Below are 18,357 nucleotides of genomic sequence, written 5' to 3'. Positions count from 1 at the left end.
CGAGGTATAATTTAAGCTTGAAAGGTTTAGATATCCCTTTTATTTATTGCCCGATGTGTTCGAATTCAGTGGAAGTGTTGGATCATGTCTTTGGAGGTTGTGCTATAGCATCAAAAATTTGGAATTCTATTTCTCGGTGGTTGGATTTGGATTTTCCGATCAATAAAGGCCCCAAAAGTATTATTGATTGGTTGGATTATAATACTTGGGTGAAAAAGAGAAAAGAGGTCGCCGGGACGATTATTTTTATAGCTTGGTGGATCATTTGGAGCGCGCGGAACGAAATGATTTTTGGTTCGAGTATCAAGTATAAAGAAAGCCTCTTTGATTCCATTGTTTCGGTTTCTTTTTTGTGGTATTCGTCTTGTAACTTTAAACATCGTATGAACTGGTGACGTGGCTTAAAAGCCCGTTACTTAGTATGTAATTTTGTCTTGAAACTGGTTAGAAATTTCTATCCAGAGTGGTTTTATATAAAAGTTTGCCTTAAAAAAAAACCTTTTATATAATTTGGTTAAATGTAGACTGAGTTAAGAGTTTGGGACTTGGGCTTAAAAATTCGATATAGATTGATCGGGCATTTAAGCTTAAATTTGTAGTAAAATTGTTTCTGTTACACTCAAATTTTATTAGATAAATTATTTATATACATTTACATAATTATAATTGTAAATATATAAGTTTATTTTTATTCAGGTCGGTCTCGAAATTTAATGGGGCTGTTCTCAAATTCTAAGGATCATTTTGTCATTCTCAAAATTCCAAAGGGGTCGGTGTTAAAATTTCACAGAGTTCGGTCAGGATTTTAACAAATATATACCACAATTTTTTTACAGGGTCGGCGACCCCCTTCACACTACATAGTAGGGGTGTTCAAGAAATCTGAAATATGAAAAAAACCGAAATCCGAACCGAAATCAAAACCCAAATAAACCGATTCGAATTCTTATTCGGATATTCGGATCGGATCAATCCGAATATCCGAATAACTAATTCGGATTCGAATCGGATTCGGATATGGAATTTTAAAAATTTCGGATTGTTCGGATTATTCGGATATCCGATTAATCCGAATAAAAAACATGTTTTTAGTGGTATTTTCCAGTTTGGTATATTTATTAGACTATTATATTAAGTTTAAATTTTAAATTTGTGTTAAGAGTAATTCGTATTTTCCGGTTTGTATGTTTATTGTGATTCTAAACTATTAAATGTTAGGCACAAAAAAATATGATTTTTTTTAGGTTTATTTCGGATTATTCGGATAATTTCGGATTATTCGGATATTATCCAAATCCGATCCGAATTGAATTCGGATAGATTCAGATCGGATAGGAATATTCCTTTTTCGGATCAGATCGGATTTCGGATAGGGTCCAAAAATTTTCAAATCCGAATAACCCGAACCGAATAACCCGAATAATCCATTATCTTATTCGATGAACACCCCTACTACATAGGTCCACCAATGCATATGATTAGCATTTAGCAATCAAACCGACTCAAGGATGCTTTCATTTTTACAATATGATGATAATGAAGATTTATAACCGAACAGGGTTACAATTTTAATTCAACAAAGAAATTAACTAACATTGTGCGCTTACGTCTCCGGTGAAGAAGAACGGAGATGATGGTCTGCCATTGAGAAGAAGATGAGAGTGGTGGTTGTTAAATGATATGTATTTTATGCTTATTGAGTTGTACAAATAATTGTAATGTTCTTATATATTATTCAATACCTATATTAGTTGATGGACACCTTGCTTCCAACAAACCCTTTTGACTTTGTGTAGTAAAAAAAGTTTCATTCAGGGGGTGTTTGGGATTCCTTATTTTCATCAACGTATAACTTATAAACTTTTTGAAAAGTTAATAAGGTGTATAAGGTGTTTGGCAAACCATAAGGCCTTATGGATTTTAACTTATGATGAAGGCAAAATATATTGGGTTTTGAAAAGTTAGGAATATGTAACTTATTAACTTAATGAGTTTGATTTACCTATTACACCCCTCTCACCCTTAAACCCCGTTACACTCCTTTTAAAAAAGAGTGTCCCTTTTGGTCATTTTGGTTTTCCCCAACACATAAGCTAATCCAAACATTCTTTTAAAAACTTCTTTTCAAAATTTCATAAGTTTATAAGTCCTTTTAATCAAAAGTCTTTTTTCACTCAAATAAGCAATCCCAAACACACCCTCACTCAATTAAGTTGTCATAAAAGAAATTTAATAAACCATTTATTAATTAGGATCGTGAGTTAAAATTTGGTTTTGAATAATCATGTATCAAGTTTCTTGCTAAAAGTATTTAAAATTGTGATGATTTTTTGAGCTTTATAGACTACATTTTTTCTGGTCTCTTTGTTTCCTATTTTTAAATGCTTGAATTTAAAAAATATGAAATTGACAATTCAAACTTACAAAACAAGGATTTCGAGTACGATTTTCAAGTAGAAAATCATGTGGAGATAGAGGTGGTGTCATGGTGGTTGACGAGCATGAAGCGTATATGTGGTTTCTCTTTTTATAGAAAGTCTTGAATGTTATAGACGGATGTTAATCGACAACCAATTTCGTAGTAACATGTGGACGTCGTTAGTTTTTCGTTTACACTTTCCTACCCCCACAACGCGGGGGTCAAAATACTAGTATATAACAAAAACTAGTGAACTCTCAACTTAGGCTAATATGATTAAGTATTTTAGTGGTCTTTGAATTCACACAAATTGGTTGGGTTATATTTTGGTTCGGTTAATTGAAATCGAACCAAAAAAATCAGTTTCCCAAAAAAAATTGTAGGTAATTGCTTCGGTTCAATTTATCAGCCCGTTAAGTGGCTTTAGGGAAATGAAAGTATTCAACCTAAAGTGAACTATACAAAGGAAAAAAAACAAAAAAACAAACAAACTAGATAGAAAGAAAAACGTTTGAGCCTCTAAAAATGATTAAAAGTTGAAATTATGTAGCAGTTTGTATTGCTACACATTTACTACGCATTTTATTTCTTATTTCACCTTCTACACAACTTCATCATACATGAAATACTTTGACTTCACAAACTTATACACATATCTGTAAGGCCCCGTTACCGGTGCCTCACATTGGACGTTGGATTTACTCATAAACACAGTTCTTTTTATCAAAGTTAATTAAAACCTTGCGCGGAATATAAAACTTTCATAAAACATTACATATCAAATCATAAACATGTCTTTAAACATTCTTCTTGTATTTCAAAATCAAAACATAACTCATAAAACATAGCAGGTCTTCAGATTCCAGACTTCTATCCTTCTGCCATGTGTCCCGCTCACGCCAGCTGTCACATCCTACTCACCTGCGTGCATACTAAAAGTCAGATACGCTGAGTGAGTTCTAGTTAATCATACATCATGCAATACATTTACTTACCTTCAATTACGCATCCGAAGATACATAATAATTTCTTTACTCATTTACTTTCATTACATAATTTCATACATACGTTCATACTTTATATTACTTTCATACTATATAATTACTGTTCATTCTATCTCAGATATTATTAGGGTCTGATCCCTCTTTCCTTTGTCTATCTCAGATATTATTAGGATCTGATCCCTTTTTACTTCTCTATCTCAGATATTATTAGGGTCTGAACCCTTTCTTCTCTATCTCAAATATTATTAGGGTCTGTTCCCTTTCTTCTCTATCTCAGATATTATTAGGGTCTGATCCCTTACTTCTTCATCTTCGAGCATACTATCTTTAAATACCCGTAACATACATATACTTTCTTTAATCATTCATACATATTCATATGTTGAACATATATCTATCTTACACATTCACTATCATACACATACCTCCCTTGTCAATACGTGCAATATCCGAAGATCGTTCACGTACAGACAAGCTTTCATTCACATTCAAGATATACATAAATAACATATAAATCATATGTGGCATAAACTTACCATTTAAGGTAAGTGTATTAATTAACACATCGAGTATGCACACAGCCCCGAAAACATCACATGGAAGTGGGGCTAGAAACTCACCTGAATGCGGTTACGTTCACCGTTAATAGTTATCCCCTTCTTGAGCTGTGCAAGGCTAACTGTATAATATTTACATGTATCAATTAACTATTGCTACACATATTGTATTTCTATCTTTATAAAACCCACAACGAACGGGGGTCCGGGGGCAGCGCCCCTGGCATCGGGGTTCTAGGGGCGGCAGCCCCTAGCGGGGTCCAAGGGGCAGAGCCTCTGGCTGGGGTTAAGCTGCCAGGTCAGCTTGTAAAAATTTATTTTCATTAACTGTCTTAACACATTTTCCATTAACATTTTAAGTTATCTTCTAAGTTGGGCTTATTTACCAAGCCTAAGATAATAGGCTTAATATTTGTGGATTTAGTTAATTTAGGCCCAACTGTTCGCTATCTGGGCCCAACTGTCCATCTGGGCCCAACTGGATTCAGGCTCAAAACCCAACCGAGAACCCAGCTCATGACCGAGAACTATGGTATGACTGAGAACTCAGGTTTGGCCGAGATCTCGCGTTGACCGAGAACCCTAGTCACCGAGACCCAGGTCACCGAGAACTCTCGTTGACCGAGAACTCCCGTTGACCTAGATCTCGTATCTGGCCGAGGACATGGGTTGGCCGAGAACCCTCAATCTTGGCCGAGAACACCCAGTTCAGCTCATCATTCCATTTTTATGTTTCTATCAGGCTCAGTTACTGTTCTAAGGTTCAAATCATGAGCTTTTAACACCTTTTCACCATCATTCATAACTGTTTTACACCCATTACCATCATGGCTTCAAGATCTAACCCGTTTTAGACATAAAGCTTAAACCTTTATGGGGTTAAAACGTTCTAGGCTAGATCTAGGGTTACCTTTATGAACCGTTTATACCAATGAGTCCATTTTAATCATCAAGTTTTTATTTTTTATGAAACATCTAGACCCGATCTACTCTAGGGTCAAGTTTCATGGCAAAAACGTTCATAAAAATGTAACCTTTAAGCTTAAAACGTATCTTTAGAATTCTCTCCGAACCGTGTTGTGCTTGGTACGTGATCTAGGACTTCTTAGCTTACTTGTATGATCGAAGATCCAATATTACAAAGCTTGGTTTTGGGTTCGGATGGTGACCGCCGGCTAAGGAGGGACTGTTTGGCTTAAGTGTGTGTTTTTAAGGTGTAATATGGATAAGAATGGATGGAAATGGAAAGATTTAGGGTTTAAGTGGGTATTTATACTCCCTTAAGCCCATGGACCTAAGACCCGTCTTTCCTTTTTAGTCCATGATTAATTCTCTTTAATTAGCTTACTTATCTTACCATCCTTTATTATTATTTTATTTACCATCTTAAGTAAACTTGTCCATCCATAGAGATAATATATAAAATATTATTTATTGAAACTTTGGGATGTTACAATATCATACGTTTAAGTACATATGTGTGTATACCATTAGAACTTATAACTTATAACAACCTTTTATAATTCTAGAAGTATAAGTGTAATGATACGTACTCATATGTACGTAATTGTATAATATGTATGAGTTCGGAAAATGAAAGTATTCCATGTATGGTGAAGCTATATAAATATGGAAGAAAAAAATCAAGTGCCGGAGCTTCTTAATCAAAAAACAAATTTAGAACGTCAAAAATGTGTAGCAAATATGTAACAACTTCTAGCAACTTGCTACGCAACTTCTGCAAAATAAATTTTGCGTCACAAATGCATCGGAACTTACATTATTTATTTTAATAATGTATTAATGAAACACAAAATTAACATGATGCTTTGTAATGAGTTGGAAATTTCGACACATTTCCGACTCAATTTGTATTTTTACTTACCTTAAAATATTACCAAAAACAATATACAAAGTTGAAATATTGCGTCAGAAATTCCAACACTTTTTTGACGCAATTTGTATTATCATTTTGATCAACATATTAAAAAAAAATTTCGACACATTTCTGACTCAATTTGTATTTTTACTTACCTTAAAATATTACCAAAAACAATATACAAAATTGAAATATTGCGTCGGAAATACGTCAGAAATTCCAACACACTTTTCTGACGCAATCTGTATTATCAGTTTGATCAACATATTAAAAATAAAAAAAATTTAGTGTCGGAATTGCGTCGGGAGTTCTAACACACTTCTGACGCCCTTTGTATTATGATTTAATTTAACATATTAAAACATAAAAATTACAAAATTAAAACTTTGTGTCGGAAATGCGTTGGAGTTTCCGACGCATTCCCAACACAAGTTGTACTATTGTGTAACTAAATACATAAAATACACAATTAAAATGATGTGTCGGAGTCAACTTAGTTTATTCTCACTGGTGGTCCCAAATTTAAAAAAATTGGCTCTCAATGGTCACTTGTTAAAAAATACTTAATGACGTTAAGTTTTTTCCGAATTTCAAAATGATTTTTAGGGCTTTTGATTAGAAGGAGAATATGAGTCGACTGATGTAAACATTAGCTCGACACGATGCTTCAAACGGCTTAATTAGTGCTTCAAATCGGGTGTTTAAACTTCAAACTAACAAAAATTAAGTTGTTTGGAGCATCATTTCGAGCTAAGTTTTACATGAATCAACTCATATCCTCTTTTTGATCAAAAGCCCTATAACTTAGTTTGAAATTCAGAAAAAACTTAACGCAGTTAAGTTTTTCTTCACGAGGGACCATTGAGTGCCAATTTTATAAAATTTGAGACTACTAGTGGGAATAAACTAAATTGGGATTACTATCGGTCAATGGCATTTAGTTTGGATTATTAATATCCAATTTACCTACATTTATTTGGGATTGGACAACGCTCCAAACGGGTCAGTTTATTTGGTCTACGTCTATTATATATATTTGGGTCGGTATGATATTAACATGAACAAAATATTGCTCTTTCTAAGCTAAGTTTTACGATCTTGTTCTTTTGATTGATTGTTGCACTCTTATTCATGTTGATAGATTTTTATGAGGTGTATCATTTCTTTTGTTTGGTTAGTATGAGAAACTTTAACTAGACTTGAAAATCAGGCTCAATGCAGTTACTTTGTGGTTCATTTAAGAAAGCATGTGTCGAGAATTAACACGTCTTCATTCATTTTACTTTTAATACATTTGGGTCCCTTGCTCCAGAAGATATTACATTTCTTAAAAGAGTTCAACGGGTCGTGCGTTGTAACTTATCGACGTCAAAGAACTGTAACTTTGTTTTTAGTATGATCGGGTTTACCATTCAAAAGAGTGTGGCCGCGCAGTTTGTTGCCCGCTTATCCACCTCTCTGTTGTAATTGGATCATTTTAATAATCCCTATTGAATGGTATTGGCCGATAATAATCCATATTCATTTTATCGCCGATGGCGGTCCCAAATTCAAAAAAGTTGGCCCCCAATGGTCCCCCGTTAAAAAGGTTTTAACGACGTTATACTTTTTTTCGAATTTCAAACTAACTTTTTAGGGCTATTAATCGAAAGGAAGATACGAGTCGAATGATATAAAACTTAGCTCCAAACAATGATCCAAACAACTTAATTTTGGTTAATTGTAAGTTTAAACACCCGAATTGAAGCATTGTGTCGTCATTTTGAAGCACCGTTTCGAACTAAGATTTACACCAATCGACTCGTATCCTCCTAACGATCAAAAGCCCTAAAATATTGGTTTGAAATTGACAAAAAACTATAACGCCGTTAAGTCATATTTAACGGGGGACCATTGGGGGCCAACTTTTTTGAATTTGGGACCAACAGTGGCGATAAAATGAATAGGGATTATTATCGGCCAATATCATTCAATAGGGATATTAAAATCTGATATTCCTTTAATATATGAAATATCATTTAAAGTTAGAATAAAATAAAAAAATTTAACAAGTATGTAAGTGCATGATCAATCATTTATTTAACTAGGATACTTATATTGAATGACCCATGATCAAGAGAAGTCCCTCTCAATCAGTCACCTGGTAGAGGATTATTACCATAGATCCATGATCCATCTAAATATGCACATTAGATTCCACTTGTAGTTGGAACACAATTGGAACTAGTGGTAGAACGGAATCATCGACCCTCATCAATGTATCAATATAATGGACCATACACATAGTAGATTGGTTTGATAGTGCCAGACTCATGCCATCCTTGACTAAGTCTACTCTTAGCCTAAGTAAGCATCCAAGTTTCTAAATAAGGAAAGTTTATCGAATCAAGATTTAATAATCATATTATTTTAAGGGCATATATTTTTTTTAAATTTATTTTTGTTATATTCAATAAAAAGGATCCAATTATAATAAAGAGGTAGGCAAGCCGACAACAAGTTGTGTTGCAACCCTCTTTTGAATGGCAAAATCAATCATACTGAAAACAAAGCTATGGTCTTCGCAGAGCCGGCCATAGGGGATGGCGGGGTAGTCGACGGCCACAGGCCCGACACCATGCTAGGCCCGAAATTTGTTTTTTAAATATATGTATTTATATGAAAAAAATATGTATAATCAGTGTTTCAACACAATAACATATCCACGTGCTTGATCTAGTGGCAAAGAGGTATGATATTTAACCAAGAGGTTGTGGGTTCTAGTCTTATTTGAGACATTTTCAAATTTATTTTTTATATAAAAGTTTTTTTACACAACTTAAGTCCATTTAAAATTAAATTGTTTAAACTCAACAAAATATTCTTTTTACTTGGCCCAAAAAAAATTCACATTTGGCTAAAAAAAAAATCGCCTTCTCGAAGCTGGCCATGGTTCTTCTCTGTTAATGAGGTACTGTGTACGACCCGCTAAACTTTTTTTAGGAACAGCTTAGAATGAATCCAAATGAGGTACCCTTTGGAAGCCCCGCAAAAAAACTATGAGGTGTTCAGAAATAATCGAAGTAGTTGAATAGGAGGATTACGGTAACTACAACCCTTTAAAAAATCATCAATATAATTTACATTGCGTTTTGCACATAGTGGGCTTAAGCCCAATAGCTACTAAATTTTTATTTTGGGCCTTGTGTGGGCCCATCAAGCCCATAGCCATCTCTTTGTCAGTCATGCTGGAAGGACCAACTCTAGCTAATTATGGGTGAAGAACGAGTAGGTAGGGTTTAGGCTAATGATTCAAACGTCGATCTCATTCCATTCTCAATTGAGATATATAAGGATACAATCACAATAAATATAGATGGAAATAATACAAAAAAAATAAAAGATAATAAAGATATTATACATAAACATACAATTATATAAACCAAAATTATAATCGTGTATCTATTTTAGTTGGGTGCTACTTTTTAGTCCTATAAAACCATAAGTTAAAACTGATGAAAATTGTGACACGGTGAATATTCGTACCTAACAAGTAACAACTTAAATAAACAGCTAAACCTTGGACATTGAGAACTGCCTAAAGTGTCTTCAAAGTTGGCTTATCTAAAGTGTCTTAGAAGTTGGGAAAATATTGTTGAGACAGTAAGTGGTCCATCTTATGATTTTAATGTGTAAATTGCCTAAATTGTCTTCTACTTGTCGGTTTCACAAAAAGTTATATTAATGTATACAAAAAAAACTAGTAAAATGTAGACACGGGACAAGCTAGAATTCGTGTGTCACAAAGTTACACGTATGAAATTGTCACAGGAAATAACCATTTTATTCTTCTGTCTTAGAATTACTAAATTAATAATGTACATAAATAATATTCAGTTAGAAAAAAAGGGAAGAAACCTTCAAATCTTGCAGCAAAATAGGCATGAAAGAGAATAAGAAACCTTCAACATTTAGATGGTCACTCTCCTACTTTCTCTCTTGAACACATACACATATATAACTCATATTCACACTCACATTTCAAGCTCCCATATTTTATAAAAAAAAATCACATACAATATATCAACGTTTCTTCATCCTCCACATTTAATCAAATCTTGAATAACAAAAATTTAATAAAAAAATTTGTGGTAGGTCACACATTCATCTTGTTCCCTTAATATTATTTTTCTCTAATGGGATTAATATTTCGTATTATAGTTTCATGTTTTTGTTTACATATTCTTGCCACATTATTTTCAGGCATTTTGAAGGTGATCATCATGGGAAACGATGGAGACGGTGCGGTTGATAACAATTGTTGTGTTCATGGAGGTCAACTTGTTACTCCTTGGAACATGTAGATTTCGAGGTGATCATTCATGTGGTTTAATTGTTTAATAAATGCTTACGTTATGATCATGTTGTTCTAACAATTTTCTTACATGTTATGTTTTAAAATTTGCGTGATCCAGCGGGCATAATTTGTTGCGAGACCCGTGCCATAACAAGGGGCTAGCGTTTACGGAAAGAGAAAGAGAAGCTCATTACTTAAATGGCTTCTTCCTCCCACAATATCCAGTCAAGAACTCCAAGTAAGTTGGTGTGACATTTATACACATTCATGTTTTTTTTTTTAAATTATTTTCGTGATTGTTTTCTTTGTTATGATAATTAGGAGAAGAAAGTGTTGCAATTGATCCGTCAGTATCAGGTTCCCTTGCAAAAATACATAGCTCTGATCGATCTTCAGGTACTTTTTGATCTAACGACAAAAAAGTTACGATGATCTATTTTTAACGAGCTAAGCCAAACCGAGCCCGAGTTTAAGCTCTATTTCTAAAGCTCAAACTAGGCTCGTGAATAGTGTTACAAACTCAAGTTCAAATTGTTTATTATTTTTATAAATGAATTTATATACAATTTAAATTATTCTTTTAATATTTCAATTAATATAGAACTATTGTATATTAGGAATATATATATGTTTACTTTTTAGCTATTTTTTTATAACAATTGTTACATAAGATGAATGTATTGAACTATTGTATATTAGGAATATATATGATGGAAACCATCTATGAGAAAAGGACATTCAAAAACAAATATTTTTTCATGAATTATTGTAGAAAAAGATATAACTTTAATATAATAAATAAAAATTTATATATTTAAAAAGCTCGTTCATTCTCGCGAGCCAGCACGAGCTCGATAAGTGAAGCTTGGTCCCGGATTCATATGTATATATTAAACAAGCTTCTATAAAGGCACAAGCTCGGCCTCATTTAAGCTCGGCTTGATTCAAGCTTAATTTTAACTAGCCGATCTCTAGTAGCTCACGAGTGGCTAGGCTCATTTAAACTCATAGTTATGATCATCTTCACATGTTTGTACTTGAATTGTGTGTGTTGCAGGAGAGAAATGAACGATTGTTTTACAAGCTTCTAATCGATAATGTGGAAGAACTACTCCCAATTGTTTACACTCCCACAGTTGGGGAAGCCTGCCAGAAATTTGGAAGCATTTTTCGACGTCCACAAGGAATTTACATCTCTTTAAAAGACAAGTATGATTACATTTTCATGTTCTTAGTTTTATATTTAAAGAAAGGTAGCTAAGATAAAATATTTGTAATGTTGTATAACTAATTAACTATATATGATCACCAGAGGGCGTGTTCTTGAGGTGTTGAGAAACTAGCCTGAGAGAAACATTGAAGTGATTGTTGTGACGGATGGTGAGCGAATATTGGGCCTCGGTGATCTTGGTTGCCAGGTGTGATCTCTAACGCGATATGATAGTCAAAAGCATAATATGTTTGTCTAAACGTTAAAAACTGATTATTATGCGCAGGGAATGGGAATACCAGTAGGAAAACTTTCTTTGTACACCGCGCTTGGAGGAGTTCGACCTTCGGCTGTAATTAAAACTAACTATACTTTCGTTTGCAGCCTTAACTGTAGCATCTTGATAGCTTTATAGAAGTTAATAAATTGTGCTTTCTTAATATTTGTTACAGTGCTTGCCTATAACTATTGATGTCGGAACAAACAATGAGAAGCTGCTTAACGATGAATTCTACATTGGTCTAAAGCAAAACCGAGCACGAGGAGAGGTATAGTTAATTCCTGTTACCTTAATTCGTTATTATTATTATTATTCATTTTTAAAAGAGGTGGCATAATTATCTTATGGTTGATGTAGGAGTATGATGCCTTGTTAGAGGAGTTTATGAATGCAGTCAAGATAAACTATGGAGAGAAAATCCTTATCCAGTATGAAGATTTTGCAAACCACAACGTGTTTACATTGCTTAATCGATACCGCACAGGTCATCTTGTTTTTAATGATGATATACAGGTAATTAGCAGCTTTGAATTAAAGAATTTGTGCTCAGAAAACAGTTCAAGTGTTTTGTCTCTCTGTTTTTTCAGGGTACTGCATCTGTGGTTCTTAGTGGTTTGCTTTCGGCTTTGAAGTTAATCGGTGGCACCCTCTCCGATCATACATTTTTATTTCTAGGCGCCGGAGAGGTATTTTCTTTTTAATAATGCCAACGACGAGTCGTTGGTTTATTGTTAACTAGCAACGAGTATTATAAGTTTTTAATTATCACATGTGATTTTCATTCTTGTTTAAAGGCTGGTACGGGAATAGCAGAACTTATAGCGCTGCAAATATCGAAGCAGACGGGTGTTAATGTAGAAGAGGCTCGCAAAAAGATCTGGCTTGTTGACTCCAAGGTATGAGAAATATATATATCATATACTAGTGTTTGAAGTTGTGATAGCCAGATAATAACATGTTTGAATGTTTGCACATTCAAACTCATACCAACTTCTTATTAATATAGTAACTACAATACTAAGGGAAGTATGCATAATAAGTGTGTTTAAATGACATAGGGATTGGTCGTGGGTTCGCGTAAAGAGTCACTTCCACACTTTAAAGTTCCATGGGCTCACGAGCACGAACCGATTTACAATCTCTTAGACGCCGTAAAGGTACAAAGCCTGCCTCCATTCACCTTTCTTTCCTTTCATGTATGTAAAGCAAGCTTATATGACTTCATTATGTAGGATATCAAACCGTCGGTACTAATAGGAACATCTGGTGTGGGGAGGCAATTTACACAAGAAGTTATCGAAACCATGTCAGCTAATAACGAGGTTAGTTTCCTTCTCAAGAACGATAAATAATCGTTTGTTTTAAGAAATCCTATATTCTATATTTATTTAATCAAATGGCGCGTATGTAGAAACCTCTCATTATGGCTTTATCAAATCCAACATCGCAAGCAGAGTGTACCGCCGAAGAAGCATATACATGGAGCAAGGTACTATAACTACTAGCAAGTTTTGTTCTATTTCAACTTCGATTTTTTCCATTATCATGTCTTAAAATTCTGTATTTTGCAGGGTAAAGCTATATTCGCTAGTGGGAGCCCGTTTGATCCCGTGACATATGAAGACAAAGTATTCGTGCCTGGCCAGGTCTAATCTCGGCCCGAAAATACTTGAACCGTTTCATTATCGTTTCCAAACATCTTATGGTTTCTTCAAAAAACATGCAGGCAAACAATGCTTACATATTCCCTGGATTCGGTTTGGGATTGATCATGTGCGGGGCAACACGTGTACATGATGATTTGCTTCTGGCAGCATGTAAGTAAAAAATCTGACATTTGAGGCGTCTTAACTTTTAATCAACGATTATATGTTAAATCCTAAAATGTTCATGCAGCTGAAGGTTTAGCATCACAAGTAACAGATGAAAACTATGCCAAAGGATATTTATTTCCACCATTTTCTTGTATCAGAAAGATTTCAGCACATATTGCAGCCCAAGTAGCTGAGAAGGCATACGAACTCGGTAAATCTTTAATATGTTCAGTTTACAAATTTTAATGTTAAGTTGTTAACCGTCTACTGATTTTCTGTCTAACCCTCGAAGACCATCTGCTCAGTGTGCGGTGCGCTGAGCTTTGGTGGGTGTTAGTTTTTCTTAGCGAGGTCAAATGGTCACTAAAATATATTTTTTGAATTATTTTTTCAGGTCTAGCTTCTCTTCAACCTCGCCCTAAGGATCTCGTTAAATTTGCTGAGAGTTGCATGTTCTCCCCGGTCTATCCCAACTATCGTTGATAGCTTTATTTTCGTGCGTTTTAATCATTTAAGCTTCGATGTGTCATGATTTTAAACATTGACAAAGAAACAGTTCTATTAGTACGAGTTTGGGAAACAGTTTTCAAGATTTTACTAAAAACTTTTTGGCATTTGAAGTACAACTGAGGTGCATAGATTAATTTGTGAATGTTGATAGTTAAGGATTATAGCTAAATTACACCATGATCCAACTCCCTACAACAATAATCATCCGTTTATGATGAATTCGATCAATTACCTTAAAGTTTCGAACTCGTTCATTCCTCATTGTTTATCCTCACTCTTTTCTTCTATACCAGATCCTCTTGCATCTTTCATTTGTCCTCCTGTACCCAAAACCATACATTATCTTCAATCCTTAAAACTAGGAATACGCACTTACGTTGGTTGTTTGTTTGGTAATTATACTTTTTGAGTGAGATTTTATTAGATACGTTTGTTTGTTTGTTTAGAATGACGGTTTCATGCTCACTTGTTCAGCTAAAAAAGCATAATTTCCAAAACGGACCGTTATTTGCTAATGGATGAGTCATTCTTACCACTCAGAGAAACAGGCTCAACACCAGATGGTTTTAGAGAAGAATTTGGTAAGAAACTGGTTGACCATGATCCTCCGTTTGATCCGGCTAGGGTCATAATTACCTCAGCCTGTAACCGAAATTGCTTATATGACAAAACTAGTATATTAAAGCAGAAAGAGTGAGAAATGAAATAGAGTATGTATCTTGACCTTGTTTGGGTGAACATCATCAAACACATGGGCTTGACCGCCATAAAATATGGTCATTTGGCGACTAACAGACGAAGATCCTTGATGGCTGTGATAATAAGCATTAAAAACAGTAAATCTCAAATCGAATTACAACTTATCAGTGTACTAAACTGAGTTATTACTTTCTGTTTTTTTAATTATGAGAACCCGTTAATAGCCTGCAAATCAATGGGATGAGGTAAATTAAGCGCAACTTGTGCTGCGCAAGTGCAGGGTTATTCAAAAACCTCATGACCCAAGGCTCGCTTGGCATTGTCTCAGCCCGAGCCAAGGTAAATCTCGCTCATTAGCTTGCTCGTTTGGGTTGAATTAAAGCCCAAATTTTAATATATACATATATTAGTGTGTATAAAAGTACAAAATTTTAAATTTATTAAAAATTGTAAAAGTAAGCGAGCTGGCTCGAACTTTTGACAAGCCGAGCTCGAGCTTGTATATGTAAAACGAGCCCGAGCCCGATCCCACCCTGGCTTGGTTCGGCTCGGCTCGTTTATAGAATTACAGCACTAAGCAGGTGGCCTTTGGGAGGTCATGGTAAGAAACCAGTGAAGCAAGATTCGATCCAAAGACCACTGTTAACCGGAATCAGGTGCTTACCACCGCACCATCGTTAAAGGTCAAAAATATTAAACAAAGTTATTATGCTTACGGAGGCGGATTTGAAGAACCGGGCTCATTGTTACTGATGAGTGACTTCAACTTGCTGCTGCTTGGTTCACCAACTGTACCACCAACATTAACCGAGCTTAAAATCCCAGACCCTTTGATTCCAGTTCTAGATCCTTGATCAGCAGCTGACTGGGACATCAATGGTGAACCTGCATTGGAATCTTTGAATCTGTTTGAAGATGCCGGTTGATAATTATAAGGTACAGCAACTTGAGCAGCACGCGGAGGGTACTGTAGTACAGGCCCAACGTTCACAGGGATGGCTCGATCCCATTTGGATGCATTGGTTGGTTGTTGTTGTTGTTGTTGTTGTTGTTGTTGTACCATGTGAGATGATGAAGATGATGTTGGCCTCATTTGATGCATGCCCATGAATGGTTCCTCTTCGTGTGGCCATCTCGGTCGCTCACCGCCCACATTTCTTAGCATCTAACCATATAACATATCATACATTAGGATTGCAACTGATACTTTTATCAGTGGTAATATTAATCAGTGGAAACTTTGTTTTTAAAAGGCTTTTGGCAGTGGAAACTTATACTTTTAAAGGCATTAGGCGCTCCAATGCGTTTTCATCCCAAAAACAAGCTCGCAATGCGAAGAATTGAATTATATAATAAAGAAAAAAAAGAATTATGCTATTCACTTTCAACAAATAAAAAACGTACTTTCATCAAATGTGAGGTCTCGGGAAAATCTGGCCGCAATTGGGGGATAACTTCTCTTGTAGGGGGCAAAAAACCCGAATCAGAGTTACTGCGCTTACTCCCAGAATATCTAATCTTTGAGCCTGCAAAATCGGGTTTTTGACCGAAGTATGGCACCCCTTCAAAAAATGTTCCAGGCTGCCTTTCTGCCATGGTTAAATCAATAACATATCATCAATCAAAGGCACCAAATGTGAACATTTTACTTCAAATATTCCAAAATATTGTTGGTTTTCTTTTTGGCCAACTCCAAAGATGTGCACGGCCACGTTATACAGTCATACAGACACAATTGGCATGTCATACGGACCATATGGTCATGACTAGTATATCATTCGGACAATAATGTTTTGTCCAGGCCATATTAAGTGATACCATCATATTATACATGTATGATATATGGCCAGTGCCACAGAAGTGACTGACGTGACCACTGGTAAAGTCATACGTCCTGTGTAACTATTTATTTTTATCTTGTTATACCGCTATATGATGATGTCACATAGTATATATAATTAATGTATCAACACTTGTACTTAATTACCAAATGCGATCACCATTTCCCAATTTAGAAAACTCACAATATTTATAAAAAAATCAACAAAAAGAATCAACTTTTGAAACCGAAAAACCAAAAATCAAGAAAAAACGTAACATTTAAAAAAATCAAGATAAAGAGATTGCTACTACTAACCAGAGCCCAGATCAGAAGTGGTGGAAACCGGCCCACCGCCTCGGCCACCACCGCCAGAGACCGAGGCAGAAGGCGAAGAACCACCACCGACAGCCGGAGCACATCCACGGCCAAGAAAGTCATGTAACACAGTAGGTTTGACATCATCAGTGACATTATTAGTATTATTAATATTAATATTATTGTTGTTGTTTTCTGCCATAATATTTAATAAGGAGGCAGCCATAATCTCATCTCAAATCATCATCACTTATTATTATTATTGTCATCATGATGATATATAGAGAGAGAGATAGCAAAGAAAGAAGTAAAGGAATTGTATAAATATATTTTTAAAGAGAGAAATAACTCAATATGGCTGAGGGGTGTGGGGCGCTAACATGGGCGCGAGAGCCCCTCCGCTCGCGCCCTCAGGCGCTAACCCCACACCACCGGGGCGCGAGCGCGAGCCCCCAGGCAGGCGTGAGTGTGGTCGCGGGAGAAGAGAGAGAAAAAGCTGGTGTGGATGCCCAAAAGAGCCGTTGAGCTCGGAATTAATAAAAAAAAAACTTAAAAACCTCTATATAATACCCCAAATTACTCCCATTTCAACCATATCAAAACACAATTTCACCTTACAAACTCCTATATAATACCCAAAAATGTCTGGAAATTGGTACCCAAACCTAGATTCAGATTATATTGACGACGATTTATGGTCATCACCAGACCAACCGAATGAGAAATTTGGACTTTCTTACAAGAGACTTCAGTAACCTAAATCCGGTCGATTAAATGCTGATGGAAAAGCAAAAGGAACGTATCCGAAAGAGGTTGATCGAAGAAGACCAAGCCGAAGAATAAGAATAATGTTTTTTTTTAGTACTTTAATTTTTATTTTATTTTTAGATATTAATGTGTTTTTTTAATTAATGTGTGTTTTTTTAAATAATTTATGAGTTTTTTTAATAATACGTTTTTTTAATACATTTATAAAAAAATTAAAAAAAAATCCGCTGGAGCCCCTCCACACCAGGGCCAGGGGCTCCAACGGGGCTCCAACACCCCCCTTATCCAGTTTCTCTCTCTGCCACACGTCATAATATTATTGGCTGGAGCCCCCACTGGAGCCCCCATTAGAGCCCCCCACACCCCTTAGCCTAAGGGTTTTGTATATGTTTTAGTGGTTTCATGAAAATAATAAGAAAGAGAATCTCGAGATTTGTGTTTTGAGGAGAGAGAAAGAGAGAGAGAGCAATAAAGAGCAAAAGCTTATTGTTGTTCTGGTGGTTGTTCTGTCCGAGAGTGTGGATGTTTTGTCTGAACCCTGCTTTGTGAGTGAGAATGTGTGTTGTGTGTGAGAGAGGAGAGAGGTTGGATTAGATGGATGGATCTACAGAGTTACATACAACCTTAATTACTTTTGATCATTACTCCTTAAACCTAGAATCTCATTTGCTTTATCCAATCAAACGGATTATTATTCTAATATATTTTTTTAATAATCAAGATAAACTAGCCAAGCAAAGTTGG

General features: G+C 35.2%; 1 protein-coding gene and 1 pseudogene across 2 annotated transcripts; one reads left to right on the top strand and one right to left on the bottom strand.

Annotated features, from left to right (window-relative positions):
* Positions 1 to 9,974: 9,974 nt before the first annotated feature.
* Positions 9,975 to 14,031, top strand: LOC143618006 (NADP-dependent malic enzyme-like; annotated as a pseudogene). The gene is made up of 17 exons (XR_013150934.1): positions 9,975 to 10,210; positions 10,314 to 10,433; positions 10,517 to 10,591; positions 11,253 to 11,404; positions 11,508 to 11,613; positions 11,692 to 11,757; positions 11,858 to 11,953; positions 12,043 to 12,198; positions 12,273 to 12,371; positions 12,480 to 12,581; positions 12,744 to 12,842; positions 12,918 to 13,007; positions 13,097 to 13,174; positions 13,257 to 13,331; positions 13,412 to 13,502; positions 13,582 to 13,710; positions 13,894 to 14,031. The product of XR_013150934.1 is annotated as an NADP-dependent malic enzyme-like (transcript).
* A 482-nt stretch (positions 14,032 to 14,513) lies between these two features.
* Positions 14,514 to 17,114, bottom strand: LOC143618003 (protein TIFY 8-like). The gene is made up of 5 exons (XM_077090364.1): positions 16,846 to 17,114; positions 16,113 to 16,297; positions 15,425 to 15,873; positions 14,734 to 14,821; positions 14,514 to 14,651 (listed from the first exon to the last, which is right to left on the bottom strand). Exons 1-5 carry the CDS (start codon positions 17,069 to 17,071, stop codon positions 14,514 to 14,516), a joined length of 1,086 nt encoding a protein of 361 aa, XP_076946479.1. The 5' UTR covers positions 17,072 to 17,114.
* Positions 17,115 to 18,357: the final 1,243 nt, after the last annotated feature.

This window comes from Bidens hawaiensis, unplaced genomic scaffold (assembly GCF_021521415.1).
Source record: "Bidens hawaiensis isolate Kalapana, Puna unplaced genomic scaffold, B.hawaiensis_p1.1 tig00061475_1, whole genome shotgun sequence".
NCBI lineage: Eukaryota > Viridiplantae > Streptophyta > Magnoliopsida > Asterales > Asteraceae > Bidens > Bidens hawaiensis.
Note: the sequence above shows the minus strand (reverse complement) of the source record. Positions and strands in the feature narration are given on the sequence as shown.